Below are 27,449 nucleotides of genomic sequence, written 5' to 3'. Positions count from 1 at the left end.
TTGATAATGGCATAAAGGCTCCCCTGACGCGGCCAAAAGGTACAGTATTATCAATACAGCGATACAGTCTGAGCAAGCAGCTGCATTTGTCAACAATCTCCCTCCGGTGCATATGATTTCACCGTGCCTCAGCAGTCGGTAAATCATATTATATTCATGCCATGTCATTCTGGTAGAGCTGAAAGAGGCCCCTAAAGGCTGAGAACACTGGCCTAAAAAACAAACAAACCCTGCTTTGACAGGCTCTGGGAACTTTCGCCTATGTAGAATAATGCACTTTCAATCCACTTTCACGACTGTTTGCAAGTGGATTTTGCAAACCGAAGGGCCTGGCAACAACTGCATTTCTCTGATTAAGTTCCTGGGAAACCACTTCCAACCAGAGTACAAAATATTGGGCTAGATGAGCCAGAAGCCTTATTTGAGCCTCAGTGAAAAAAAGAGCTATTCATGAAGTAAAGGAAATAAAATAACCGGCAGTTGCAGTTTTGCAGTGGGCTGTGTGGCCGGGGTCTGGTCATTTTTTGCTCATAACGTTGATTCCAGCCATGAAATCTTTTGACAAAACATCAGAGGCGTGGTGGGGGGAAATGGCGCCCGGGGCAAAATGGCGGCCCCCATGCCCTTGAGCCCCCCTTCCCCCCTGTGCACCCCTTGGTAGCTACGTTCCCCACGCCCCACTTACCTGAGCCGGCGGTAGTCCCGGGCAGCCTGGCGGAGCCGAGGAGTGCCCGGCTGCAGCCTCTGCTGGGCCTTGTGGGGCGGGGTCAGGACAAGGGGTGCCCTGCGGCAGCCCTGCTAAGTTGCTCCTTCAGCCTCCACCAGCTGAAAAAGTGCCCTGGCGGGGTCAAGCCCAGCCAAGGGGGGGGGAAGGGGCCGATTTTCTGCCCCCACGTGACCAAACGGGGCCCCGCCCGGGGTATCTGTCCCCACCCGTTCCCGTCATAGCTACGCCACTGCAAAACATTGAAATAAAAAGAAATAACTATGAGGCAGCTTCAGAACTAGTCTCTCAGTGCTCAAGGCCTGCATCCACCCCCCTCTCTTCAGCTAAATTTGGTTGTTCTGACTGGCCCTAAAGAGATTCAGAATAAAATTGAAAGGGACAGTGAGGACAGGAAAGAGGGAAGGGGGTGAAAGAGAAGGGGGGGAAATAAAGATTGACATGAGGGGTAAACAGTTTTTAAGTGGGTCATATCCTGCAGGGTGAGACGAAAGGATCTGAAAAAGCGGAAGATGCCCCAGCTCAATCAAAGCCTTCACTCAGCCAATCGAATTACACCAGAGTCGTTCTGTAAAATGCCCCAAGCCCGGTGGAAAAGTTGCTCATTTGTTTAGCTCACCTGTAATTAAAACAGATAAGTAAACCATGAAGTGTAGCTCCTTGTGGGGAAGGCAGTTGATCCGGACAAATAGGATATACTTAGAGGCAGACACATCACAGTAAATCAGCTGTCAGCAACAACTGAGCAGGTGGGTTTTCGAGGGCAGAGCTGATTGGGCAGGCACAAATGGAGGGGGAACGGGAAAGAGCGCTCACGCACAATTTAGTGAAGCTCTCGGCTCAAGATTGACAAATACATTTATCAGTTTATTTGTAGCATGCATAGACTCTAAAAATTGATTTAGCCCTGTCAAACTATCAACTGCAAAATTATTAGGAATCGGCCCCTAGAGGGTAGACATGCTTCTTAAAATTCCATTAATTGAATCCTTCAAAATTCTCTGGAATTTCTTCTCAGCACAGCATCCAACCACGTTGTTGGCAACCTGTACAGCCTTAATTTTCAGAGCAGGACACGTTTACTCTAGTTTTAATGGGGAGGGAAGAACCACATATACCACTCAGAGCTCCTTGGATGAAGGGTGGGATAGAGGCAGACAGAGTGTGCCTTGCTCTAGGGCATAGATGTCAAACTCGTGGCCCTCCAGATGTTATGGACTACAGCTCCCATCATCCGTTGCCAGCATCATGCTGGCAGGGGGTGATGGGAACTGTAGTCCATAACATCTGGAGGGCCGCAAGTAATCATAATGACATTATTTTCTTGTATCTTAACTACAGAGCTTTTACAAGAAACTAGAAAGAAAACATTTTTTAAAAAAATAAGTAAAATTCCCGGCCAGCCTTAATTCTTGCATGCAAAAAAAATGTCTCATGCATATAATCCACTTTTATTGCTCATTAGAGGTGTTAAAAACAAATTAGACTGAGTTTGTTATATCCGTAGGCTAGGCTTTCACAGTACAGCCTTTCGCACAGTGTACTTCGCTCGGAAAAATGGCAACGTGTAAAAGAATCTTTCTTCAGCTCCCCCCTTTCAACTTGAGTGCTCGTCAACACTGGCTGGCAGCCACACTCTCTGCAGCTACGTTCCTGCAAAATCATTTGGGGGTGCTGGTGTCTCTCTGCTGTGGAGGAGAGAAGGCACCTGGTGGGCCACTGCGAGTAGCAGAGAGCTGGACTAGATGGACTCTGGTCTGATTCAGCTGGCTTGTTCTTATGTTCTTATGTTCTTATGACAGTGCTATCAAGCTGAAGCTAACATACGGTGACCCCATAGAGCAGTGATGGCGAACCTTTTTGAGACCGAGTGCCCAAATTGCAACCCATACCCCACTTATTTATTGCAAAGTGCCAACCCGGCAATTTAACCTGAATGCTGAGGTTTTAGTTTAGAAAAAACCGGTTGGCTGCCTCTTCCTCTGTCCCATACGCTCAAGCAGGGGCAGCCTGCTCTAGCCTCCAGCAAGTCCCGGGCGCACTGCTCTGTGCCTCTCTAGCATCTCTGCCTCCTCTGCACCCCCCCCCCCTCGGGTAGCAGCCCACCTGGAGCACAGGCACCAGGCCTGCCAGCCGAGTCCTTGCTCACCGTGGTGTGTGCACGTCATGCTCAGTGGCCCAGGCCAGCCTAGATGTGTGTGTGTGGGGGAGGGTGATTTTCCGTCCCCCACATGACGAACTCTGTGCGCGCGTGCCCACAGAGAGTGCTCCGAGTGCCATCTCTGGCACCCGTGCCATAGGTTCGCCATCACTGCCATAGAGTTTTCAAGGCAAAAGACGAAGAGAGGTGGTTTGCCATTGCCTGCCTCTGTGTAGCAACCCTGAACTTCCTTGGGGAGCTTCAATCCAAGCACAAACCAGGGCTGACCCTGCTTGGTGGTGGTGTGGGGAGGTGTCAAGTCACAACCACCTTATGGTGACTCTGTGGGTTTTGCAAGAAAAGAGTAGGAGGTGGTTTGCCATTCCCTGCCTCTGTGTATCAACCCTCGACCTCTTTGGTGGTCTCCCAGCCAAGTACAAACAGGAGCCAACCCAGCTTAGCTTTCAAAATCTGATGAGATTGGACTAGCCTGAGCCACCCAAGTCATGGGGATCCCATTGCTAGCAAGAGGATTATAGCGCCTGACAATTACAGCAGTGTCCACTGCTTTTCATCCTATGAAAGCTTCTGAATCATGCATGTGCTTTGGCCCAAATAACAAAGGGACCCAATTTATGACCAGTGGTGGGATCCAAACATTTTAGTAACAGGTTCCCATAGTGGTGGGATTCAAACTGTGGCGTAGCGTCAATGGAGCTGGGTGGGGCACGACGGGGGCGTGGCCGGGCATTCCGGGGGGGCATTCCTGGGCAGGGCTGTGGCAAGGACGCAGCCGCTGCGCCGGTCCTTGGGCGGGAAACGAATGCACGCAGGCGCAGGCTGCCACGCACGCCGGTGCACCTCCTGCTAGACTGCTTCAAGTTCTGCGCGCTACTGCTGAGAGGAGGGGGCGTAACTAAGGCAAAAATCACATGGCAAAATCACCAATTAGTAACCCCCTCTTGGCACACACAAATACTTAGTAACCTACTCTCGGGAACCTGTGAGAACCTGCTGGATCCCACCTCTGCTTATGACTGTTCTCTTCCAGATGTTGTCCCTGCCTCTTGCCTCTCCTGCTCCCTAAGATCTTGCTGCATGGCCTTGAGCAGGCCCAACAGAGGTTTCAAACAAAACTGCCATCCTGGTTATGCCCCAAATCAAGTAAACCATCCCAAGGACACGTTTGTGCGGTTTAAGCAACATCGCAGGCAGCGCAGATCCGCGGTTGAGCTCGGCGTGCAACTGACGCACGCGATATGGCACATTCGCAGCTAGCCTCGAACAATCTGCACAGCCACAGCGGTGCTATCCGTCCCCGCGTGGACTTGGGAGCGGTGCCAGGGCCAGGTTGACTCCGGCCACATGGTTCCTCTCCAAGTGCTGCAAGAGCAATTCATGCACTTTTAAAGGAACCACACGCAAAACCCCTCAGAGGTCAGAATAGCAATTTAAATATGTTTCTGAAACGCAAACTTCAAGCAGAGTATTCCCGCATGCTGGTGAGGTCTATTTAAAAAAAAGAAAAACCTGAAAGACCCAGAGCAGACAGGAGACATGAGCGGCAGCGGCAGGCTGTTGGAACACAATGAGACCTCAGAGCACAGAACGACGAGAGGCAAGAGCTGGCAACTAGGGCAACATCTCAGTATTGATTGTCTTTGAGAACTGCTAGTCCCTCTGGGCTAAGAGGGAAAAAAGAAAAGAGCCATCGATTTAATCTGTATGCAATTACAGAATGGCCTCTTCGCAGAGTTCTTCACCTCATCTACGAAGGAACAGCATTAGTTACGATGAAGGTAGCCATAACTCTTCAGCGATGAATACAAAGGAGGAGGTGGGAAAGGATTGCAGCTGGCTGCCCGTCAATTCGGCAGCCAACTTCTGCTCCTGTTTTGGAAAGCCGCCAGCCCCATACAACGGTTTCCACGGCTATCTTTTTTGGGTGGAGAAATGCTGCCCAGATGAGAGATAAAACGCGATTGCTATCTGTGGCTCAGTGCCTCTTGAGCGTTCAAGGGCCTGCCGACAACTAATCTAGCAGTCCGCGTTGCTTACACTTTGGGATATTGTTGCAAAGTTGGTTCCGTGAAATGAGATAAGAAGTCACTGTCAAGTCAGTTCCACAGAGTCTGACACAATAGAGTCGAAGGGGTTCTCCTCCACTGAACTAGCACAGCAAGAGTGTACAAGCTTTCAAATTACACACCAGCCTTTCTTGGACAGCCAGTGCGGTGTGGTGATGATCAAGTGTTGGAGTAGGATCCGAGAGGCCCAGGTTCGAATCCCCACTCTGCCATGGAAGCTCACGGGATGACCTTGGGCCAGTCGCCTGCTCTCAGCCTAACCTGCTTCACAGGCTGGTTGTGAAGATAAAATAGAGGACAGGAAGAGGATGTGAGTGGCTTTGGGGTATAAGAGAAGTGAATAAATACAGAATGGAAAGGCAGCAAAGTCTCAAACGGTGTGCAGGCTGGGCGGGGCTGGTGTGCTGCCACAGCAACACACAGTACTGAGGAGGCTCCAGGTTGGGCTGCCGGCAGTTCAGCAAAGACTAAAGTTCAAGTTTACCAAGTCCTTGGGAGAGTCCAAAGAGAAGTCAATCAGGCCAGGAGTCAATTGCCAGGAATACATACAGCAACCAGGAGAATTCAGAAATCAAGGTCACAAACCAGTCCATTGTCAAGTCTGGAGACAGCGGTGGTGTCCAGACGAGGTCAGCCAGAATCCACTATGCAACCACAACTGCAGTTCCTGCCAAAGGCCTTTTATTCCTGGGATGGCTCTTGCAAAGACTCTGGATAATGCCTAGCCTGCCATCTTGCTGAGCGGCGCCTCTCCTTTAAGGCCACTCTCAATCTCTAGCTGCAACGCCGACATGCGTGTGGAGACCCAAAGCTGCTAGAATCTCCCTTAGCCCTGCTAATTAGCTATGAGCCAGAAGCCTGTGCTGATTCAGGCTCTGCCAATGCGAGGCTCAGTTAACTCTTCCTCGGATGAGCTGTCAGCTACAGCAGGAGCGGCCGTAACAAATTGCCAGGGCTGATTCTGGAAACTCAGTCAAACTAGCAGGGGACACCAAGGAAGCGGTGGTGTGGTGTAGAGTTAAGGGGTCACACCAGTACCCGGAAAACCTGGATTCAAATCTCTACTCTGTCATGAAATCTGCCAGGTGACCATGGGCCAGTCAACCTCACAGGTTTTGTTCAGTGTACACATGAAAGTTTATACCAAAATAAAACTTTGCTGGTGCCACTGAACTCAGACTTTTTTCTGCTGCATCAGACCAACATGGCTATCCACCCAAATCTAGATTTGAATAGCATCACAGAGACTAACAAGAGTTTCCAGGGCCCATTATACACGGAGCACTTACGTCGGGGCTCTTAGCCGCACAGTGGGGCTGCAGTATGGTCTCCTTGTGGTTTCTCTGTTTACACACGAGGAGCCATTCACTGCCTGCCCTGCAGCAACTTGCTAAAGACTCAACGGACCTCTGGTTTTCCTGGTTCTCTTACGGTAACTCCACCCATCAGCTCTCTCTTAAAGAAACAGATCTCCTAATTGGGGTGTTGTGGGGTTTCTGGGCTGTATGGCTGTGCTCCAGTAGCATTTTCTCCTGACGTTTCACCTGCATCTGTGGCTGGCATCTTCAGAGGATAAAGGGCTTTGTTAAAGCCCTTTAAATCGCAGTCATATCGATATTCCTGTGATTGCAGTTTTATTGATATTGTAAACAGCCCCCTGGGCCCCACAAGAAAGAGGAAAAGCAATTGCCTAAACCACACTCTGCTGAAGAAGGAAAACAAGTCCTAGAACTGATATCTCTTCAACCTCCCCCCTCCACACAAACACATACATAAAATGCAATAACGGACGGCGATTTTGCAATGCTTCTCTGCTTATACCGATATATCAATATATCAATAAAATAAATAACAAGACTAAAGTAATAACAAAGCTGAAAAGGGCGAAGGGGAGAGGTGTGCACAGGAAGGCAAGGGAGTGGGAGGGGCTGGTGGTGGGTGGAAAGAAGGCATCTGGGGCAAAGCTGGGCTGGCAAATCCCCCCTCCCCCGGCAGCAAAGAAAATTAAAGTTGTGCTTAAAGTGGTGTCACTTGGCGTGGGGAGAATGGAAACTGAAAGCGGGGCTTGGGGAAATACATACATACAATTTTTTTTGCTGCGACCGACATTCGCCCCAGTCATGCACCTGATGCATAACATGCGCATAGGTGTCAAACTCGCCGCCCTCCAGATGTTATGGACTACAGTTCCCATCATCCCCTGCCAGCATGATGCTGGCAGGGGGTGATGGGAACTGTAGTCCATAACATCCGGAGGGCGGCGAGTTTGACACCTGTGGATATGCTTACTAGAGTCAAAGCTCCCTATGTCAGACATGAGTTGAGATTTTTGACCAAAGTAGGGGATATGTAGAATAAAAATAACAAATAGGTTACTTGGAAAAAGGGACATTCAGGGCGGGGGACGGATCAAATACAAAATGTTCGGGGTAAACCATGAATCAAAGAGCACGTAAACAAGAAACGTCTGAGCATGACTTCATTTGTGCTTCCCACCCCTTAGGTCAACAACCCAAAACAGGATGCAGGGCGTTCTGGGAGGATTTTCCTTGAAATCAGATTAAGACAGATTTGAACAATAGGAGCGGAACATGTCAAAAGCTTTCGTTTTTACGTTACGGCTGGAACCAAAAGTCACAAATCCCTGCCTGGGGTTCAGCCGGAGACATTGCACTGAATTGATTCAAAGGCAAAGCGCGGCCAAGTGAAAAGACAAAGTGTCATCAGACGGGATCGACCGCCCCCTTCTGGAGAGAAAGAATCGCCTGAAAATTATCTACAACCAACGACATGCAGCGTTAGGCTTATAGTCCCATAAAAATGCTTAATAAGTAATAACACCTCGTGTTTGTATTGCTCTTGAGAGTCTGATGTGTATTTAGAACTCAGCTGCGCTTATTTCAGAGGGAGTTTATCTCCCCATACATATGAATTAAAAGTCTTGCCAGAACAGCAAAAAGGGATTATTTAGCTCAGTATTATTTTTCCAAACACAACCAGCAAGATGGGTCTGGGAAGTCTACGTGCAGGCGGGCAACCTATCTCTCTTGCCAGTTTCGGATATTCAAAGGTCTTGGAACCTGGAGATGCTATTTCACCATCATGGCTATTGCGGTTTCCAACCTCCAGGTGAGGCATAGAGATCTTTCAGAATTACAACTCGTCCCCTGGAGAAACAGGCTGCTTTGGAGGGTGACTCCATGGTCTATACCAGTGATGGTGAACCTTTTTGAGACCAAGTGCCCAAATTACAACCCAAAACCCACATATTTATCACAAAGTGCCAACACAGCAATTTAACCTCAATATCGAGGTTTTAGTTTAGAAAAAAAGATTGGCTCCAAGGCGTGCGTTATTCAGGAGCAAGCTTCATGGTAGTCGGTGGCTCTGCTTTGAAACAACTGTGCAACTCTTCCAACAGGTGGATCACGACCCATTACTCAGAAGCAAGCCCCATTGCCAGCAACTGAGCTTACTCCCAGGTAAAGGATTGCGCTTTAGTTCTTTGCATGAAAATCAGTGGGGTTCAACAGCACTTATCAGGGTTATCTACACTGCTTCCCCAAAACTAGGTCTTAGGTTTAATGCTAATAATCGAGCCCAGCGGCCCAGGCCAGCCTAGATATGGAGTGCGGGGACTCTGTTTGCGTGTGCCCACAGAAAGGGCTCTGAGTGCCACCTCTGGCACCCGTGCCATAGGTTCGCCACCACTGCTCTATACTCTCCAGAGGTCCCCCTGCCTTTGCTAAACCCTGCCCTCCCCAGGGCTCCATCCCCTCATCTCCGGGAAATTCTCAGTTTGGAGCAGGAGCTAATAGCCACCATCCATTCAGATGTCATGCTAAACTGAAATTATCCTCCTACTGGGCAAGAGCACAGCTCCTCCTAGCCTTTCCCCTGTTGCATGCAAAGCTTGAAACAACACTTCCCAGTTTGACAAAGCTCTGAATCACAGAAGCCAAATGTATATGCCTCAACTAGAAACTCAGGTACAGCCCCCCCCCCCCCCCAGCATCTTGTTTAGTGCAAGCCCGTAGTCATGGTGGTGCAAAAAGGGGATGGAACCCATTTATCCTTTGTCCCACCTCTCCAATCAGCACTAGGATGGGTGTGAAACCCATCACGGGTCTTTCAAGTGTACATTCTCTATGTAAAAAAACCTCCACCCCACCCGCTCGAGCAGGAGCCAGCCTGCTCTAGCCTCCAGCAAGTCCCACACGCACTGCTCTGTGCCTCTCTAGCATCTCTGCCTCCTCTGTGCCCCCCCACCCCCGGACAGCAGCCACCCGGAGCACAGGCACCAGGCCCACCAGCCAAGTCCTCCCTACTCACCGCGGTGCACGCACGTCGTGCTCAGTGGCCCAGGCCAGTCTAGATGTTTGTGTGTGTGTGTGGGGGGGGTGATTTTCCACCCCCCCACGAGATGAACTATGTGTGCACGTGCCCACAGAGAGGGCTCTGAGTGGCACCCGTGGCATAGGTTCGCCATCACTGCTTTATACCATGTACACACCTTGAGTCTCAAGTACAAAATTGGTTAATAAATAATAAAGCACAAATAAAGAAAATAAATAATGATGGGCTGACCACCAGTCTACTCATTTGCTCCCATGCCCCACCCCACCCCCAATGAATTTTTTCAGGCTGCAGGGATGGTTAAATTGGACATAAAAACCTGTGTAGAACTAGGTGGTATCAGATTTCACATGGATACCGGTATGTCACTGAATAGTATATCACATAATCACATAATCACAATTTAAAATATCCTGCAAGAGATGCCCAGAATTCCTATTTATCTTCATAATGCATTTTTATCCCTTCCTCAGGAGAACCTGGAATGGTGTTCATGGGTCTGCCTTGCCCAAAGGCACCTGGTGGGCCACTGCGAGTAGCAGAGTGCTGGGCTAGATGGACTCTGGTCTGATCCGGCAGGCTCTTTCTTAGGTTCTTAGGTACTTATTTTGTGCTCAGAATAACGCTGCGGGGTAAGTTGGCCCAAGGTCCAAGGTCACCCAGTGAGCTTCATGACAGCAGATTTGAACCCAGGTCTCGCACATGCCAAGAGTCTGACACTCCAACCACTGCACACTGATCCCCGTGTCAAGTGTGTCTTTATTATCCGTTCTCTGCTGCTGGACAACGAAGAAAACTGACAAGAAGAGCATAGATTCCTTTGAAATTTGGTGTTGGTTACAGATACCTTGGACCAAAAATGGGGGTTCTAGATCACAAATAAATGGGTTCTAGATCAACTGGTCCTAGAAGCGAAAATGACTAAACTGAGGCCATTGAACTTTGGTCATATTATGAGAAGACAAGAGTCTTTGGGAAAGACAATAATGCTAGAAAAGGTTGAAGACAGCGGGAAAAAGAGGATGATGGTTGGACTCTGTAAAGGAAACCAAGGCCCTCAGTTTGAGAGACCTGAGCAAGGCTGCTAACAATGGGACGTTTTGAAGGACACTGATTCTGGGACTTGACGGCATTTTACACACACATTCTGGTACTCAACAGATTAGCCATTTCCCTGTAAATGATTAACAGGGATCAGAATAACTCCCTTTAGAATCGGAATTGTAAATTACACTCTCATATACATTCATTTGTAAGAATAGGGTATTCTCTATAATTTCCTAGCAACGACAGATCTGACAATAAAACACTGCAATCGGAAAAGCTGAAGAGCGACAGATTTCTCCAGCCAACAAACCCCTGCTTTCCACCCTGCCCCGGCATTCCTTCTAGATCCCACTTTTCCCCATTTATATGCCTACCCTGTCATCCCTACCCACCTGCCACCCGCACCCCGCTTTAATAATATTGATCTTGAGCAACCCACTAGGGCCATGGTGGCAAACCTTTGGCACTCCAGATGTTATGGACTACAATTCCCATCAGTCCCTGCCAGCATGGCCAATTGGCAGGGGCTGATGGGAATTGTAGTCCATAACATCTGGAGTGCCAAAGGTTCGCCACCACTGCACCAGGGCCTCTCTCCTACTCAACAGTGAGGAGGGACAGGTCACCTCTCTCCCATTTAGTCCCTCCCATCTCCCCAAACCCACTGAGTTGCATCTGCAGAGCACCCCTCTAGATCCAGCTCAATGGTTTGGGGAGATGGGAGGGACTGAACAATCCAAGCGACATTCCCCAAGGCTTCCTCTAACATTCCGCTAATCCGGCTGTCATCCCGCGAGCACACTCACAGATTTTATATCCCAGCTTTTCCGCGTGAAGCCGTTTGACCATGAACTGCCCTTCTATCAAGGCCCGTATCTCCACTTCTTTGGGAAACAATGGGACCTGGACGAGAGAAGAAAGAAACTGAATAAACACGTATGCTTCTAAGAAGCTGGGTATGGAGAGGGGGCAGTTTACATCCTCATAATCATGCTATGCTATGTCTGTCTTCTCTCTGATCTGTTATGGGAACTGCACAGTCGGCAGCAGGCAGGGAAATAAATGTGGCCTTAGAGCAGGGGTCTGCAACCTGTGGCTCTCCAGATGTTCATGGACAACAATTTCCATCAGCCCCTGCCAGCATGGCCAAAGGAAGGAAGGAAGGAAGGAAGGAAGGAAGGAAGGAAGGAAGGAAGGAAGGAAGGAAGGAAGGAAGGAAGGAAGGAAGGAAGGAAGGAAGGAAGGAAGGAAGGAAGGAAGGAAGGAAGGAAGGAAGGAAGGAAGGAAGGAAGGAAGGAAGGAAGGAAGGAAGGAAGGAAGGAAGGAAGGAAGGAAGGAAGGAAACCTACATCCAAATCCCCCAAAGTCTTCAAAACAAACGGTGCAGTTCTTTGAATCCTGAGTATACTATCCTAAGAAGTCATGATGTATGTGTCAGAATTTATCCAAAAGTGTAGTTTGCCATCCTTTGTTGAGTGCCAGAGATCCTTGGGGTTCAAACTTCATGGAAACAGACAAGCCTGTGAACATGGCAGCATTTTCAGAAGAGGCGGCTCAGTGACCCCCCAGTGGAGGAATGAGCAATGCAATCCAGAAGCTCCAAGAGGGTCATATTTATATCCTGCTAGTAGACTTGATTCTGTTGTTCCATAGTTGCTCGAAGCAGCACATAACATCAGCATCTTTCTGCTGATGTTCTCCCACACTGCAAAAAGGTTCGCACCTATCCAAGATATCCATGTAGAGTCGTGGGTGCAACCTATTGCTAAATCAAGTTCATCATGCCACCGGATTAACTAAAGTCTCCATCTTTGATAATTCTTCCGGAGGGCATTGTAATGAAAGAAACTGGGTTGTACTGAAACGAAATGGTTCAAGCAGATCCTTTTACAAAGGGAATGCCATTATGAACCATTCCAGTGTGTTCAGTACATATTATCTTTCTGCTGGATGTTATTATCCTGCTTTCACTGCATTGTTCTATACTTACGGCAATACCATTTTCTGCACTGTCTAACATTATTGTGTCTAATACTTCATGCTTTGTTTCAGAACTGGTGAAATCCTAGTCGTATTATATTGTTTATTAGACATCTCATCCTATCGACTGCACTGACTTACACTATGACTGCAGTGGCTTACACTAAGACTTACACTCAGTGAGAAAGGTGGTCTGTAAACAAAGTAAGTAAATCAATAATAAATAATGCTCCAAGCAGTTTTCCCAGTTCGAATCTCCCACTGGCCATCAGCCATGACCTTTCTTTTGGAACTTCCTTACTCTCAGTCTCAGCCCCTCAACATTGATATGGGTAGAAAAATATTGGCTCCATGGTGTAAATATTTTAGCTGCACACACACACAGTGAGAGAAAGAGAGAGGGAGAGAGAGAGAGAGAGAGAGAGAGAGAGAGACGAAATGTCTAAAGAACTATATAGACTATAATTATATTATTATCTGCACTAGCCAGTTTCATACTGTTGTAAAATTCTAATTTAATTTAATTAGAAAAATACAGCAACCATTCACTAGTTACATTGAGCTGGTTAATACCTGTAATGGGTTTTGCTCTGCTAAAATAGTCCTCTCTTATAGTGAGTAAGAAATCCCAATTAATGTCAGTTAAAGCATAGGGGAGGTACCTGAAAGCTCTTGAATTACAATTTGTTAAGTCTCACACTGGAGTTTCTCAGGTCAAACAACAGAATAGCCTAAGAGACTGAAATGCTCTCCTACTGGTTCCTGAACAGTATGGCTTTTCATGTAACCTTTGAGTCCATTTATTCTTTTATGGAGGAAAGGCAGTATAGTGTAGCCCAATCTCTACAAATCTTGGGAGCTAAGCAAGATCAGTACTTGGATGGGAGACGACTAAGGAAAGCTCTGCAGAGGAAAGCAACAGCAAACCATTTCCGCTCCTCAGTTGTCTTGAAACCCCCTTGCTGTGGACACCATAACTCTTGGATGTGAGACCACCAAGGAAGTGACCACGTGGGCATCTCTCTGCAGAGGGAGGCAATGGGCAACTGCTTCTGCTATTCACTTGCCTCCAAAGCCCTTTGCAGCAGTCACCCTAAATCTTGGATGGGAGACCACCAAGGGAGACTCTGCAAAGGAAGACAAGGGTAAACCACCTCTGCTTCTCCCTTGCCTTAAAAGCCCCTTGATGAGGTCAGCATAAATCTTGGATGGGACTGAGAGACCACCAAGGAAGACTCTGCAGAGGAAGGCAGTGGAATACCACCTCTCTCTGGCCTCAAAAGTCCCTTGCTGGAATCACTGTAAGTCAATTGCAACTTGACGGGATTTATTATCCACTTTTTTAATGTACGGAGTGACCTGTTTGTCCTACGTAGAGAGCAGAAGAGAACTGCTGACCTATGACTGCACACATTACATGGGAAGATGAATAACTGGATGAACCCAGGATGATATAGCTGCTGTTATTAGATCCTGTAACAGTGTCGTCTGTGCATATGTGGGCAAAACCGGCATCATGTTTGTATGCAGGATCCCTGGGGTTGTGGCTCGGTTAATGTTGACACCAGGAGGCTTGTTTCAGTTAGAGAGCTCTATAAAAAAAGGAAAGGCCCACCATCCAGCTGCCGAGGCAGAAACACTCATAAGGCAACCCCTGAACAAACTAATCAGGCTGCTCTTACACTGCTGTTTTGCGAGTCGAATCGGTGAATCCCCACAGCTTCAGGTATAATCTCCATCACATCGAAATAGAAACCTAGATAGTGGAAAGCAGGACAGCGTTTATGGCAGGTAACATGATATTCACACGATGATAACAAGGTGTACCCCACAGTCCCAGATGAGTCAGGCTATCCCAATCTTGTCAGGGTTGGTTCTAGTTCTTATTTGGATGGGACAATTATATGTATGTTTTTAGCTGATGTTTTATCTGTACACTGCCCTGAGCCCTTCGGGGATAGGGCGGTATACTAAATTTAATTAACAACAACAACAACAACAACAACAACAACAACAACAACAATAATAATAATAATAATATGTATTGTCGAAGGCTTTCACGGCCGGAATCACTGGGGTACTGCGTGGTTTCTGGGCTGTATGGCCGTATTCTAGCAGCATTTTCTCCTGACGTTTCGCCTGCATCTGTGGCTGGCATCCTCTGAAGATGCCAGCCACAGATGCAGGCGAAACGTCAGGAGAGAATGATGCTAGAACACGGCCATACAGCCCGGAAACCACACAGCACCCAAATAATAATAATAGATAATAAATAATAAATAATAATAATAATAAATACAACCTGCAGCTCTCCAGATGTTCATGGACTACAAAGCCCATCAGCCCCTGCCAACTGGCCATGCTGGCAGGGGCTGATGGGATTTGTACTCCATGAACATCTGGAGAGCCGCAGGTTGCAGGCCCCTGGGATGGGAGATCACCAAGGAAGTCCAGGGTTGCTACGCAGAGGCAGAGAATGAAAAACCACATCTGATTGTCTCCTGCCTTGAAGACCCTACTGGGCCACTTTAAGTCAGCTGTGGCTTGAAGGCACATTCCACTGCCACCACCCTACAGTTCATTTTTGATAACAGGAAGGCATTTTCCAGTGACATAGGAGGCAGGGGTGATATATCCATCCATTTCTTCTTCCATTGCTGATCTCCCCCACTTTTGCACCCTTCTCGATTCATGAGGGTCTCCAACTCCAAGGGACGCAACTGGAGGCGAGGGCCTCATTGGGCTTCAATGTGAGGGGGAGGCAAGCAAGTACCCCGTCCCCAAGGTACGTACCAATATTTCCACTATTCCCGGCAGGCGTTGATGTTAACGCTTTGGAAAATTCTTCCCAGGAACCAGAGGCAAGCTCATCTCGAATCTTCTCTCTCATTAAAGAGCCATTCTTAAAACTGGAATAATAATGGCATGGTGAATAAAAGTATTTTATTTGACAATACTGGTAAAAGTGCTGAGACTAAGATCTGGGATATTCTGGTAGAAAGAATGCTGGCCGACCCCGCCCAGACACACTCCTCCCCACTCCCCCCACCCCAAGCCTACTTCACATGGAAGAAAAGGAGACTGAGATGTACTACCTGAGCTTCTTAGAGAAAGGGTGGGATAAAAAGGTATTAAATAAAATACGTTAAAAATGCATTACTGATAATACAAACATTAAAATGTTGAGCCAACCAGCCATTCCCTTACTTTCTAACCTCTCTCCGGTCCTCTTTGGATATGTGGTAATGCATCTGTATCTTTTGTGCTCCCATGTTGGGGAGTTTTAAGCTATCTGTGGTTCATTCCGCACATGCAGAATAATGCACTTTCAAACTGCTTTCAGTGCTCTTTGAAGCTGTGCGGAATAGCAAAATCCACTTGCAAACAGTTGTGAAAGTGATTTGAAAACGCATTATTTTGCGTGTGCGGAAGGGGCCTGTATTTGGTTTTTAAAACTTACGTACTTTTATGTTTTAAATGTTTTATACATTTATGATATTTTTTGCATTTATTATGTATGTTTTACTGTGAGCCGCCTGGAGTCTTTGGAGATATGGAGGGATGTAAATGCAATAAATAAATAAATAAAATGCTCGTTGCAATCACTAAGACTCCTGGCTGGAATTTCAGAGATGACATCAATCTTTTGCTCTGGCTTTTCAAGGCACACAGCACAGAGCAGTAGGTATCTCCTGCAGTCGTAACACTGGTCCTTTTCAGTTGTGTGCACCTGGAGTCTACCAACTAAGCGTAGATCCCCATACGTGCAGTCCCCCTGGTGGGGAAACAGGGGCAGACCACAGGCATCATTGCTTTCACATCCTGAAGGCCATTGCTTTCACAGCCTGCATGTGAGCTCCCAAAGGCACCTGGTCTGATCCAGCAGGCTATTTCTTATGTTCTTATGTTCATCACACATATGTATCAAGTGCATAAAGCTCTCGCCCATGGAAATCATAATGGGATTTTCTTCAGGGTTTGCATTCATGCATGCTGAGGCTATGTGTATATGGCAAATATGCACATTGCCCTTGCTTAGTCAACATGTCAGCCACAAAGATCAGGAGGATTCTAGGCAGTGTGTGCTCCTGAAAAGTGTGCTTGACAAACTCTCGGTGTGCATGGCTGTAATGTCTGAAAAGGGCTATTGGGATATATGAATATATGGCAAGGTTCTGTTTTCCTACACTGACAAGTCAATCCTACATATGCTTATTTGGAAATAAGTCCAGTGTAGTGGCGCAGTGGTTAAGCAGCAGTGGCGCAGTGGTCAAGAGCAGGTGCATTCTAATCTGGAGGAACCGGGTTTGGTTCCCCGCTCTGCCACTTGAGCTGTGGAGGCTTCTCTGAGGTGAGCTGGGTGAGCTTGGGCTAGTCCCAGTTCTTCAGAGCTCTCTCAGCCCCACCCACCTCACAGGGTGTTTGTTGTGAAGGGGGAGGGCAAGGAGATTGTAAGCCCCTTTGAGTCTCCTACAGGAGAGAAAGGGGGGATATAAATCCAAACTCGTATTGTTGTTGTTGTTGTTGTTGTTGTTGTTGTTGTTGTTGTAGTCGTGCCGCGAGGTCAGCGTAAGAACGAGACGAGACGCGGTGATTTCATCTGGTGGAGAGCGCCAGCAACGGGAGCGCGGGTGTCCGTGTTCCAAGCGACTCTCTCGTATGCTGGTTCCTAGCACCTTTTATTATGATTCTAGCGGGGGCGTGTAGAAGGGCGGAACGGGGGGAATTCCGGGAGAGCGGGAGAGCGGGGGACTGGAGAGATCATCGATGTGGATGCATGATCTCACCTGGCATTGCTACATGCGCTGGAGAGGAGCATCAGCGCCTGGGCCTCAATCCTCACCTGGGGCAAAGCGCCATTGTCCTCTTTGTCCGGGACACCCGGTGGTTGTGAGCCAGGTAGTTCATGACCTGTGACTCCATCGGGGATGAGAGGGTGGGGGAGCGGTATACCAGAAGGCCGTAGGAGCGCCGGTGTGCCAGCGCCTACTTACGGTAAAAAAGCTGTTGGGTCAGGCAGTGCATCCCCTACATCTCCTCCCTTTTTTTTACATTTAGAAGCTGGAGTCAAAATGTTAGGGCGATTTAAAGGGACGCTTCACCTCCTCCTACCGCTTGGCCAAGCTCGGTCGAAAGCTGTTTGTGCGCAACATTAGAACTTGGTTAGCTAATGTAAGGAAAGTCAAAGGGCTTTCTTTGCACACGTTACAGGCAAAAGTAGATATGCATCGAAAGCAAGGCAAACTCCAATAATAAAACATACAATCAAACCAATGCAGAATTGGAACAGTAGTACAGTATCTGGCAACTCCCATGCACTTTCATATGGATCAACAATGACAAACAAATCAATGGCGGCACGACTTAGAATTGGTAGACTTCTCAAGAAGGGCACAGGCCAGAACGGGCCGAGTAGTCTTGTGTTACAGGAAATAAGTCCGGGATTCCCACAAGGGAAGTCGCGAGGGAAACACACTACCCTCGCCTCTTGTTAGAGCCGCTACGTCAGCTCCCGCAAAAAAGGGGGCCGAAGGGAAGGGGGAGCTGACGGGCGGCGCTGCAGGCTTCCGGGGTGGAGCTTGAGGTAGGACGATGGTGAGGCGGCAGCAGAGAGTTCCGGCAGACGGATGCAACAACAACAAATAACAACATAACTTCTAAGATTAAAGCATGCAATAACTTCCATGCATCAGCTTGGGTTACAGTACTCAATAATTCCTTGGAGGTTGGCTCCAAAGGGCATCATGTAGATGGAAACAATAAACATAGCTAAACAATAAAAAAGCTGCTAGGGTGGATGAAAGGATAGGGGGCAGCCTCCATGGCTGCATATTAAATGTCCAATGCACGGCTCTTTGTTGTTTGGGCCACCAAAGCCTTTTAGGAGCCGATGGTATGGTAGAGTCCATGGATTTCCTCTCAAGAACGTAGGGAGAGAGAGAGTTACTGATAGTCTTTAGCATTGTAGTTCAGGTGACTCCCCACGAAAGCAGCTATAAGCATGAGAAGGCATGTTCCGGATAACAATCAGGTGGCTGGTTGAAACAGCCGGAGAGTTCCAAAGGTTAGCCTATCAGGAATGTTCCTGGCTGCAACTTCAAACTTCCAGCCAGGGGGCGGCGGAGAGGGAGAGAGAAAGGCGGCTGTAGATGAAGATCCTGCAGGGGGTGACCGATTGTCACCGGCGGGGGGTAGTTAAGTGCGAGTAGCTGCTGATGGCTGTGAAACTCCGCAGCCATAGCCGCGAAAGAGGTTGCAACTTTGGGGATTCTTGGGCGCCCTGAGGCTGGGCCGGCTGCTTGCGGAACCTTCGGGTTAGGTTGATCGTAGCTCTGGCGCCCCTGCGGATCCTCCGGATCTTCAGGTTGTCCCGATGTTGGCTGTAGGTCTGCTGAAGCTACGGGGCGGGGTTCTCCGGGGGGGCCTGCTCCGTCTTCGTGGTGTGGCCTGGCTTCGTTCGGCATCGTTCCTCGGGCTGGCCGGATGTAAATTTCACAGCTGCCAGATCTTTAGCTGGTTGTTGGCCTTCATTACAATTCGAGCCTCACCCAGAAGCCTAGGAAGTTGTAATGTATCGGCGTAGTATTTGTGTGGATCCCAGCAGGGCTGCCTTCTGAATTTGACAGATGTTAATTTTGTCAATTCAAAGATGTTTCAAGTGCTGCCCTAGTGTTTTTGGTATGATGATGATGATGATGACGACGACGACGACGACGACGACGACAACGACACACGGCATTAACGCACTAACGACGATGATGATGTTACCAGACCCCAGCATTTTGGGTAACAGATAAGGTGTCGGACCAGGACCTTGGAACCCAGGTTGAAATCCTCCCTCCCACCACGGAAGCGCCCTAGGTGACCCCGACACAGTCTCAGTCCTGACCTTAGCTAATATTTGGATGGCAGACCTCTAAAGGATACTGAGGGTGTGATGTGGAAGCAGGCCATGGCAAACTACCTCCAAAGGTCTCTTGCCTTGAAAACCCTAGGATGTCGCCATAAGTCAGCTGTGACTCGACAGCAAAAAAAGAGCACTGACTTCCAAGGGAGCAGGACAGGACAGGATACACAATGGTGCCTGACGGGGGGAGCTCTGACTCTCAAAAGTTCTTACCCAAAAAAATCTTGCTGGTCTCTAAAGTGCTACCAGGCTCAGACTTTGCTCTTCTACTGCAAACCAACACTGATACACTCTGAAACTGAGGCTCATTCCGCACATGCAGAATAATGCACTTTCAAACTGTTTTCAGTGCTCTTTGTAGCTGTGTGGAATGGCAAAATCCACTTGCAAACAGTTGTGAAAGTGGTTTGAAAACGATTTATTTTGCGTGTGCGGAAGGGGGCTAAGTACAGGAATGCAGTTCTGATATAGATATCCTTGCCATATATTCATTCTATCTGATATTAACAGCTGCAGCCTCCATACTATCTTTCCTGAGTCAGCCTAAAAGGTAGCAAACCTCAGTCTGAAATGGTGTTTCTGATACGCTGGGAGCTGGAGTTTCTCTCAGGCATACAGAATCCCATTGTCTGTTTAATTAAAGTATACTTCAGCTGGGAGAATTTTGTTTGCTAAGAAGAAATTATTCTGTTCCTACAGAAGAAATTGTTCTGGAGAAAACAGAAGTTTTCCTTAAGTCGGTGACCTGATCTAATATATGTTTGGGGACAGGTGACATGGAACAAGATCATTTCCGTAAAATTAGGCTTTGATCTAATTAAAGAGGGGTGGCTTTTCTGTTGCACATTCTTGAGTGATTACATAAAGGAGGCAGAGCCATTTGTCCAAGAATATGCATCTTATCTGTTATTTATCAATCACTGTCCTCCAAGTTGATTATTTTTTACATATGTAAGCACCAGTGGTGGGATCCAAAATTTTTAGTAATTTTTAGTTTAGTTCCCATGGTGGTGGGATTCAAACTGTGGCGTAGCGCCAATGGGGCTGGGCGGGGCACGATGTGGGCGTGGCTGGGCATTCTGGGGGCGGGGCATTCCTGGGCGGGGCTGTGGCAAGGACACAGGCGCTGCGCCAGTCCTTGGGTGAGAAATGAATACACGCCAGTGCACCTCCTGCTAGACTGCTTCAAGTTCTGTGCGCTACTGCTGAGAGGAGGGGTATAACTAAGTCAAAAATCACGTGGCAAAATCACCAATTAGTAACCCCCTCTCGGCACACACAAATAGTTAGTAACCTACTCTCGGGAACCTGTGAGAACCTGCTGGATCCGACCTCTGGTAAGCACCCAAATTTATGTCAGCTACTGGAAGCAAACAAGAGCATTTCAGAAGGAAATCATCTTGCATTTCATAGATTACAGCAAAGCTTTTGACTCTGTGGATCACAAAAAATTATGGTTGGTTTTTTAAAAGAAATGGGTGTGCCACAACATCTAATTGTTTCGATACACAACCTGTGCTCAGACAAGAGGCTACTGTTAGGGCAGAATATGGAGAAACAGAACGGTTTCCAATTGACAAAGGTGTCAGACAATAATGGATTTTATCTCACTGTCTCTTCGATCTGCATATAGAACATATCATAAGAAAAGCTGGATTAGATTTAGGTGAAAGGGGAGTGAAAATTGGTGGAAGGAATGTTAACAATTTGAGATATACAGATAACACCACATTATACAGAAAACAATGAAGACCTGCAGCAACAGCGGCTGAAGGTTAAAGCAGCACGTGCTCGGACAAGGTTGAAACTCAACCTCAAGAAGACAAAATGGGAATGAGACTGTTTGGATTCTTTTAGTCGCCATCTATTCTTTTTTATAAACTATTAATCAACCGTTTTAGAATGTTGTAGGTGATTGTATAGTTTTAACGTTTAATGTTACATTTAAATATTTTACTGTGTTTTTAACAGTTGTAACCAGTGGTGGGATCCAAAATGTTTAGTAACAGGTTCCCATGGTGGTGGGATTCAAACTGTGGCGTAGCATCAATGGGCTGGGCGGGGCACAATGGGGGTGTGGCCGGGCATTCTGGGGGCAGGGCATTCCTGGGCGGGGCAGTGGCAAGGACGTAGCTGCTGCGCCGGACCTTGGGCGGGAAACGAATGCACGCAGGCGCAGGCTGCCACACTCGCCAGTGCACCTCCTGCTAGACTGCTTCAAGTTCTGCGTGCTACTGCTGAGAGGAGGGGTGTAACTGAGGCAAAAACCACGTGGCAAAATCACCAATTAGTAACCCCCTCTCAGCACACACAAATAATTAGTAACCTACTCTCGGGAACCTGTGAGAACCTGCTGGATCCCACCTCTGGTTGTAACCCACCCTGAGCCCTCTGGGAAAGGCCAGGATAAAAATATGATAAAATAAAAATAATGACTACTGGAGAATTACACAAATTAAAAGTTCACAAAGGCTTAGTGACTTGGTAAACCCAAATAACAGAATAACCCAAAAAAACCGTATCTGCTTTTTTCAGGTTTTTCTTTTACCAATTAATAAAAAAGTATATAAAAAAAATTAAATTTCCCTCCCACTGCTGCCATTTTTCAAGCTCATGTGGACTTGGGAGCCAGTGGGGGAAAGGGGGGGGGGGAGAGAGAGAGATCTCCACACCATGCTGAGCAAACTTAGCATCATATGGAGAATCTGTCCCCCTGCAGGACTGAGAAAGCACAGGTGGGGGAAGAGACAGCCAGACTCTTCATGAGGCATGAAGGATCTGCCCTCCTTCTGTGCTCTCCAAGCCCTGGTGGGGACAGTTCTCTCCCCAGCCCCAGCTTGCGAAATGGGGGCGGGGGGGAGTACTAAAAAAAATTCAGGTTCAGATTTTTTTTACCTCGGATATTTTCAGTATTAGCTAAATAAAAAACCCAAACCCAAAATTTACTGATCATTTTTATTGGTGCTCATGCCTAGGTTCACAATGAAGACACTGAAATTGTTGAAGATTTTCTATTCACTGGCTCCGTTGCCAACCAAAAGGGAGACCGCAACCAAGGAATGAGGAGACCGAGGCCAATAAGAGCAACCATGAAGGAGCTAGTAGAGATTCAGAAGTGTAAGGCTATGTCACTGGTGACTAAGATCAAGATAATTCAAGCCATAGTATTCCCTATTACAGTGATGGCGAACCTATGGCACGGGTGCCAGAGGTGGCACTCGGAGCCCTCTCTGTGGGCACGTGCACACATAGTTCATCTTGTGGGTGGTGGAAAATCACCCCACACACACACATACACATCTAGACTGGCATGGGCCACTGAGCACGACTTGCGCGCACTGCGGTGAGTAGGGAGGACTTGGCTGGCGGGCCTGGTGCCTGTGCTCCAGGTGGCTGCTGCCCGAGGGGGGGGGGGCACAGAGGAGGCAGAGATGCTAGAGAGGCACAGAGCGGTGCGTGTGGGACTTGCTGGAGGCTAAAGCAGGCTGGCCCCTGCTCGAGCGGGTGGGGTGGAGGAAGATGGAGCCAACCGTTTTTTTCTAAACTAAAATCTCAGTATTAAGCATAAGCATAAGCATAAGCATAAGCATAAGCATTTTATTGTCATTGTGCACGCACAACGAAATTTACAGCAGCATTCCTCGATGCACACAATTTCAGACTCATACATCATCCTCACTTTCCCTCACATCATTCTCACTTATTCAGGTTAAATTGCCAGGTTGGCACTTTGTGATAAATAAGTGGGGTTTGGGTTGCAATTTGGGCACTTGGTCTCAAAAAGGTTCGTCACCACTGCCCTATTACTATATGTAGGTGCAAAAGTTGGATGATGAAGACAGTAAACAGGAAGAAAGTTGATTCATTGGAAATGTGGTGTCAAAGGAAAGTTTTACCAAGACCAAGGTCTTCCAAAAAGACAAGTGGGCTCTAGATCAAATCAAGCCTGAACTCTCCCTAGAAGTGAAATGACTGAACTGAGGCTACCGTCCTGTGATCACGTTATGAAAAAACAAGACTCAATGAAAAAGGCGATACAGAAAAGTTGGAGGCAGCAGGAAAAGACAAAGACCCAGCATGGGATGGATGGACTCTATCAAGAAAGCCATAGTCCTCAGTCTGCAAGACCGGAGCAAGGCTGTTAACAATAGGATGCTTTGGAGGACACTGATTCATAGGACCACCATAAATCAGAAACGACTCGATGGCACTTAACACGCACACCGATGTCCAATTCTAATACATTAGCTAAAATTCAACGAGCACGCTCAATCTGAAGATAAAATCTGACGTCAGAAACACAGAAAAAATGTGCATTCTCTTACTAGGCAACAGACGAACGAAGTTTCTTTGTGCCCTCTGCCTTTCTTTTCTAATGAGGAAGTCCTGTGGCTGTAGTTCAGGCAACCAGTGAACCCTACTCATTAAAATCAGGCTACCTTTCTGACACCTTTTCAGACCTATGACTATCCAGCCCATTCTGTGAGACATCTGAGTTCTGCAGGAAAGTTCCTGTCACCCTGGCAACCGAATAGACCCATGCTGCTTCCTCCTTGCCTCTTGGGGCATGAATTGCCTCGGCAACCAGAGTCACCCCAGCTGGTGAACAGGGCTTGTCACAGACTGGGCCTGTTTATGCAGCATGGCTGGGGAAAGTGCACAGTTCCCTGTCCCCTGGGCCTTCCTGGCTCGGCCCCCATGGTCTTATCGAAACAGGCTCGTGCCTGGGGATTGGCTGTGCAGTGAAGTCCAGATCCTGGATCACAGCTGAAATATCCGGGATGGGAAATATCAACCTCTGATCCAGTGTGCATTATGGGCAACAACATAAATCACATGACATGATGACAGTTCTTCCCCCCAGCATAGCTTTAAAAAGGGCTTGGACAGATTTATGGAGAAGTCAAACTATGGCTACCAATCTTGATCCGCCTTGATCTCAGATTGCAAATGCCTTAGCAGACCAGGTGGTCAGGAGCAGCAGCAGCAGAAGGCCATTGCTTTCACCTCCTGCATGTGAGCTCCCAAAGGCACCTGGTGGGCCACTGCGAGTAGCAGAGTGCTAGACTAGATGGACTCCGGTCTGATCCAGCAGGCTTGTTCTTATGTTCTTATGACACCACATGTTTAGACCTGAGATGAAAGTCACAAAGACTATTGGGCAGATACTGCCTTTAACTTTAGCCACAAAAAAAAAAAAGCTAGAGGGAGACGAACTGCAAGACTAGGTATCAGTGGAAGGACAAATAGCTCAGTGTAAGATGACATATTTGGAAGCAGAAGGACCTGGGATCCATCATCTTTATTTTCCATTAAAGCATAGGGATAGGGGAAGAAGTGGCCTTGGAGGGCAGTGGTCAATCAGAGGAGACTATACTGGTCTAGATGAATCAGTGGGCCAATCTGAGGAGACAATACTGGGCAGGCGGGCCAATGGGCCAATCAGAACAGACAACTCTAGTGTAGACGGGGCCAATGGACTCAATATAAAGATGCATCTCATACTGACAGGCAAAACTACAATAAAATGTGTCCTACCACAGCAGCGCCATGTAGGCATTCGTCTCCACTGGACTGCAGAGGATGTGGCCGTCTAAAGCAGGCTTTGGTTCTCTGATCCAGAGGAACAATGTATCACTCGTGCCAAGGCTAATCTGTGACAGAAAGCAACTGAGGAGTTTGCACAATGTGCACAAAAAGCAATACAGAAATTAAATTAAGCTCATCCATTAGTAGTACTAATTATCTTTAAATTATACATTAAGGCAATTGGATTCTTGAGGTATCGGCTTGGTTTGTCACCTTCAAGCAGAAGACAAAGATGACATCAGAGAATAAGAAGATTGAAAGGCCTCGGAGGGCAACCCCACACTTGCGGATGCGTCACTTGCGTGAATGAAATGCCCACCGTCCACAATTCAATGCAAGGTAGGGAACAAGATTTTTAAATGGAGACTCTTTATACATTTATCCTTGTGTTGCTGAGTGAGGAAAACACCAAAGAGCATCGCATGCATACGTGAATCATATATAGTTGATTTAGACTGGTCACACCATGTCCTAGTTAGTACTAGCGATCCTGACTGGAAGTGGCTCTTCAGCCTTGGGAATCTTTTAACTGCAGCTACATGAGATGAAACCTGAGTCACTCCCTTTGCAAGGAACGTGCTCCACCACAGGTCCCCTTCCATTCTGGTGTTCGAACACTCTTGAAGCCTGCTCCAAGAACTTGTTTGAAGTACCCCAATCAGCAGAAAGGAAATCCATTTAAAAGTAGCACACGCCTCTTATCTTGGAACTAGCACTAAAGCCCATTTTATTTTAATTTAAAATCAAGAAGGGGAGGAGGGAGGGCAAGGGACCCTGACCTCCTCCTCCTCCTTCCCTCCAGGAGATAGCCCATATTGTTTGGGGCAGGGAAGGCTCCTGGGTTGGGGGAAGGTGGTCCGGGATGGGGTGGAATGTTGTGAGTCCTGCACACCCATTGGCTGGGCGTCTGTCGTCGAACATTCCGTCCCTTAGGCAATTATATATAATGATTGGGCATGATCTGGTCAAACGTAAGAATGTAAAGTGCCCTTGATCTCTGTGGGAAAAACGTACAGGTGTGCTGAAATCTTTTTGACAGAAATTAACAGTGCCTAGCTGAGTTTATCTATAGGCACATTCCAGCCAAAGTTAACAATGCTGAGTTGCTACCCAAGGTCACAAGCGCATAATTCCCAGGGTGCCCAATCTAATCTGACCGGCCTGTATGAACAGTCAGCATAAACGTGCCGACACTTACTGCAATGTCCCCTTCTGCGAGCCTCATTCCTGCCAGAGATGCTGAAAATGCAAATAACAGAGTCCAATTAACTCTAAATTAGGCTTTAAGAGGCCAATGTGCAAGGCCTGCACATCGGACACAATCAAAAAGTCAGAAAGTATCACTCCTATCACCAGTGCTCACATGTTGAATTGCACCATTAGTGCTGTATGACCTTACACTTGTAAATAGGGTCGACTGAATAGTTAGTAGGACTTGCTTCCAAGTAAATTTACACAGGCCTGAGATGTGCATCCCATGGCTCTCAATAGGATTTTCCAAAATGGTTGCAACCCACCCAGAAATGACGTGTTTCCCAAATAAGTAAGATTTCAACATATGGATAATAGGACAGCGAGAGAAAATGATTTGTGGGATTCAATCATACAATGGCTCAGACTGTAAATAGAAAATCTTGAAGTTTCTCACCTGGGTTGTCGCCAGTGAAGGCTACGACTTTGCAGTTAGCTTTGAAACCGTAGCGCTTAACGTAATACGGCGAAACAGAACCCTAAACAGGGGGAAAGGGTGCAAAATGAAGACTGGTTTAGAAAAGAAACAAGGACAAGAAGCATCGAGATATCTTGTTCTTTAATTTAGAAAATTAGTTTGTTTAGTGCAAGATTCACAAAAGCTTGGTGGGGGAGAGGGGACTTCCTTAGATCTACAGAAGCTCAAATAACCATTTAGATTCGGCTTGCAGTGCAGATTACCAGAAAATAAGAATCATGGTTTTAAAGGAAGCCCATTAAAGCCACTGCCTGGAACAAGATCGTTTTCTTTCAAAGAACAATGATCACCTGACTAAAGATTCTCCCGTGATTGGCCTCTCTAAATATTGCAGATATTGCCGGTGGAGCATGTTCATATAAAATCAAAGATTATCCCCCCTCCCCCCAATTAAGAGATGACTTGGCAGCCATCAACTACTTTGTGAGTAAGATCAAGATCAAGTTTATTGCATTGGCCTTCACAATCATTACACAATACATTAAAACTATAACTCAATTGTTACATCTACATAAAAAGAGGAATAAAGGTAAAATCAGACCCTTACTGTGCTGGTTGGTCTCTGATCTTTCTAGTTGCCAGTGCAAATAGCACTACTCTTTCAGACACATCAGTATCAGACAACAACAAAAATAAGTTTATCATGATTAGATCAATCTGGCCAACTGGGCAACAGCCTACTTTTAGAGGCCTTAAGGTTAACTTTATTCCCAGAGGCCTTTGATGGCTGATACCAACTTAAACTTGTAGTGTGGATGCACCTATCAAAAATCCAAATAAAAATATGAAATTTGGGGAGGGGGACACACTTGGCAATGGACCACAATAAACAGAACAGCAGACTGGACCTGAAAAAGCAGGCATAGGGATGCTGTCAAGTCGCAGAGAAG

The 27,449-nt window shown here is 47.2% G+C and overlaps 1 protein-coding gene across 3 annotated transcripts in view; it reads right to left on the bottom strand.

Moving 5' to 3' along the window:
* The window catches only part of XYLB (xylulokinase), a 117,379-nt gene that overhangs the window by 70,235 nt on the left and 19,695 nt on the right, over positions 1 to 27,449 (bottom strand). For all 3 annotated transcript variants that reach the window (XR_007245824.1, XM_048511857.1, XM_048511858.1), the window contains exons 5-10: positions 26,479 to 26,560; positions 26,029 to 26,069; positions 24,780 to 24,895; positions 15,128 to 15,243; positions 14,017 to 14,090; positions 11,161 to 11,257 (exon numbers count right to left, since the gene is read on the bottom strand). Coding sequence is in view for 2 of the 3 variants with exons in the window: in XM_048511857.1 (XP_048367814.1) it covers positions 11,161 to 11,257; positions 14,017 to 14,090; positions 15,128 to 15,243; positions 24,780 to 24,895; positions 26,029 to 26,069; positions 26,479 to 26,560 (526 nt within the window). In the remaining variant the exon portion in view is untranslated. The remainder of the gene's footprint in view (positions 1 to 11,160; positions 11,258 to 14,016; positions 14,091 to 15,127; positions 15,244 to 24,779; positions 24,896 to 26,028; positions 26,070 to 26,478; positions 26,561 to 27,449) is intronic.

The sequence above is a fragment of the Sphaerodactylus townsendi genome, linkage group LG11 (assembly GCF_021028975.2).
Source record: "Sphaerodactylus townsendi isolate TG3544 linkage group LG11, MPM_Stown_v2.3, whole genome shotgun sequence".
Taxonomy (NCBI): domain Eukaryota; kingdom Metazoa; phylum Chordata; class Lepidosauria; order Squamata; family Sphaerodactylidae; genus Sphaerodactylus; species Sphaerodactylus townsendi.
This window is presented reverse-complemented; position numbering and strand designations above follow the sequence as displayed.